The 3,469-nt window shown below is 37.8% G+C and overlaps 1 protein-coding gene across 2 annotated transcripts in view; it reads left to right on the top strand.

Moving 5' to 3' along the window:
- Nucleotides 1–1,189, top strand: part of LOC107096967 (transmembrane protein 79-like) — an 11,874-nt gene extending 10,685 nt beyond the window's left edge. For both annotated transcript variants that reach the window (XM_015393899.1, XM_015393898.1), the window contains exon 5: nucleotides 491–1,189. In XM_015393899.1, coding sequence (XP_015249385.1) covers nucleotides 491–746 — 256 coding nt within the window. In that variant the 3' untranslated portion in view covers nucleotides 747–1,189. The remainder of the gene's footprint in view (nucleotides 1–490) is intronic.
- The last annotated feature ends 2,280 nt before the right edge of the window (nucleotides 1,190–3,469 follow it).

Raw genomic sequence — 3,469 nt, 5'->3', positions numbered from 1 at the left:
ATTGTCTTTGTACTGAATTGTGCTATACAAACAAATTTGCCTTGCCTTGCCTTGCCTCAGGCTTTTAAACATAGGTAGACCACAGTCAAGCATGGAGGTGGCAGAGTCATCCTTAGGGTCTTTAGATGTAACTAAAGGGAAAAAAAATCATAATCTTGGAAGTAACAGTCTCTTTACATCCATTTATAGAAAGCTGAAAATGTTAATCAATCTGAAAAATAACCGCAGGTGGAAAATGTGCTAAGGAAGTTTGCATCCAATTTTTTAAATTTCAACACAATATGATAGCTATCAAACTATTAGATGGTGCAGTGTGTTCCCTGGAATATTCAAGCATAACAGATGCAGGTTTGATGTTGGAGTGTTTAATAAAAGATTTTAAAAAATCCCCTGTTCTGTAAACAAGGCTGATGAGGGAAATGGTGTTTATCATAAATATCTGAACTCCACCTGATTTCCTGTTTTGGTTTGTTCTTCTCTTTCTTCACAGGCTTGTTTTCTGGTTCAGCCTCAACACGTGCAGCTCCTGGAGAGGTTTCGGTTCTGGTCTGAGCTTCTTCCCTCTCCTTGCCATGGTCGTTCTCAATCTGTTTCTTATGTACAATCTGAATCTCAAACAGCCCCTCATCGGCTCTCAGGACGCCCTGTATAATCAGGTCACCCCGTCTTCCTGGTCAGGGGAAACATCACAGAGCCCGAGTGGCAAACCAGACGTCCTGCCCACAGACATCCTGGACGCTCAGTGAGAGGGAGAGCTGCGCTTTCTTCTCTGAGAGGAGGCCATCCTTCCAAAAATAGGCCATTCCTGTGGTCTGCTGCTCAGCAGAGCTACACCCGCTGCCACCATAACCTCCAACTATGTGACAGCTTTTACTTGTTGCTCCTCCTGTGTGCAGCCTTTTTCATGTGGTTTTTCGCTTTATTATCTGAAATGCAAGCGCTGTGCCTGGCTGAGGCCGTGCAGGCCTTTCAACAATGCTGTACACATAAAACCTTTGTCTTTTTAAGCTATTCCGATGCCTATATTTAAGTAGTTAAAAGCTCTCCGCTGTATGTGGCTTTGTTTGTTTTAACCTTACAGAACCACATAGCAGCTGCAGTTGTCAATTTGTACTACTTTGACTTTATAGAGGGTTTGTACAGGACTAAGTCAGAATAAAACCCATTTGTAAGAAATATATATATATCTGTCTTTTTTTTCTGGTTGTTGCTGCTTTTTCCCTCGACTGGATGGTTATTCCTGGGAAATGATTGTGTACACTTTCAACTCAGGGACTGTCATTATGTGATAACATGTTGTAGGGGTTGTCTCCACCCTGCTGGCATCCTCTCTTAAGATGAACTTCTGGGTTTGTGGTGCCCAAATGAGGTTAGAACGAAACGATTCACTCAGCCTGGTTTGGTTTCTCAGTCAACAGGAGATTAATGAGCTTTTTAGGTTACGGTAATTAGAGGTCACACTGGCTGCTCATTCAGTTAGAAACTACACGCTTTTTTCAAGATCAAATGATAAATTCTATTTACATCTGTGGTGCTAGTAAGAATCAACCCCAAGTGTTTTTTTATTTAAATTAATAAAAAATAGCTTAAGAAATAAGATTAAAAATTACATAAAAGGGAGGGGTTTTAATTGATGGGATTTATGACTGTTTTTAATCTGAATTTGGTTCCATTAACCAACCAGGCGCTTCTGTTCTTTCTTTGGTCTGTCCCTCATAGGAGAAAAGGTTAAAAAACAATCCACTGGACTTTGTTTTCCAAGTTTGAAGACGTTTCGCTTCCCATCCAGGAAGCTTTTTCAATTCAAAATGTCTGACGTAGCGGTGAGGTCCAGGCTTATGGGGGGGCCCAAACAAAGCCTTGTTATGGCTTAGAAAACATGCAAATTGAACCAGAAGAATAGGTCCACCACTTAGTGATGGGGAGTCGTTAAGGTCAATACCCAATACTGGTATATGCCTCTGAAAAGGGGAGTCGTTAGGGTCGTTATTGGCCTGGCTAAACAGGCGAGATGTTTTGGTCCCCTGCATGGCGATGAGGATTGAGATGAATCATCTCTATCGCTGCGTTGTAGGTTTTTGAGAGCTGAAACCTGAGTCCACCTTCTCTGTTTAAGGTTGTTTTTTTCTCTCTTAACATAAATAACTTCCTTCGCACCCCTATCCGTCTACTTTTTCCTAAATGTGAACTCTTTCTTAAACACAAAGCAATTCATCAATCTGCTGTTTCATCCTCTTATCATTTATTAAAAGTATTATCTTATTTAGAAAGCGACAGACCCCTGAACTGGAGGGAGCGGCAGCAACATTTATTGGTTTAGAACAATGGCACTTGTCTGACAAGATTTTTTTTCTATTTGGACACTAAACACCTGGCTGCAGGCTGCTATGTGTAAACACTATAGTGGCTTAAACAGAAGCATAATAAAGAACATAAAAGACAAACTGAGACTTTCAATGAATCTATGAACACTTTTATTTCACAATAATTTTGTAGGGGTTATATCATATCTCATTGTTTAATCTTCCAACAAATTCTGCTTGATCACCAAAACAGACATTTTTATTTAAAAACAAACATAAAAATATTAAATCCAGCTCAGATTTTAAATCTTAACTATGAAGCAGAATCTGTTTACACATCTGATTCCTGTACCTTAAATGCTTCAATGCATGTTCAGCAGACATGAAAGGTTGGTAAATATGGAGATTAATTTGTTTATAATGATAACACCTGTCTAATAGTTTGAGCCAGTAGAGTCAGGCTGCAGCTGGATTACACAAACAATATAAAAGTAATATTAACTTGATTAAATTTTTTTAAACACAAGATTGTCCTGATGATTACATGCTGTACAAAATATTTAACTGTTTTATTAAAATATAACTTGAAGACAGGCCTGGCAGAGAAAATTAAACTGAAAATATTTATTTTTGTAGTACTGTATTTCTAGGCACCATTGCTCTTATTATTTGTATTAATTCTCTTTTAATGAATACACTTTTTATTTATCTGTTTGTCTAGAGCTTGTGGTCTCTGTTGTTTCAAATGTGCCCTATAGGTAACGTTCATGGTTAATTTATACTTTTCTTTTGCAAGAGGATAATCAAATGTCAAAGTTTTGCTGGTTAGAGGGATGCTGGGATTCTGTCCTGAAAAATATTACCTTGTGACCCGACTAATCATTTATACCAGACAGTAAATGGGAGAATAAGACAAATGTCCCTATTTTTCCCTGACGTAACAAATCTGGCTTTGATTAGAATCCTGCAGAACTAGTTTATCATCGTTGAAACTCTAAGCCAATGATAATGTGATGTAACTATAAACCCAACTGGACTATTTAGTTATAGGTTCTCTTTACTCAGAAGAGCACAACAGCAAAAGAAAGAAAGAAAGAAAGAAATAAAGAAATAAAGAAAGAAAGAAAGAAAGAAATAAAGAAATAAAGAAAGAAAGAAAGAAAGAA

This window comes from Cyprinodon variegatus, unplaced genomic scaffold, assembly GCF_000732505.1.
Source record: "Cyprinodon variegatus isolate N-32 unplaced genomic scaffold, C_variegatus-1.0 Scaffold662, whole genome shotgun sequence".
Taxonomy (NCBI): domain Eukaryota; kingdom Metazoa; phylum Chordata; class Actinopteri; order Cyprinodontiformes; family Cyprinodontidae; genus Cyprinodon; species Cyprinodon variegatus.
Note: the sequence above shows the minus strand (reverse complement) of the source record. Positions and strands in the feature narration are given on the sequence as shown.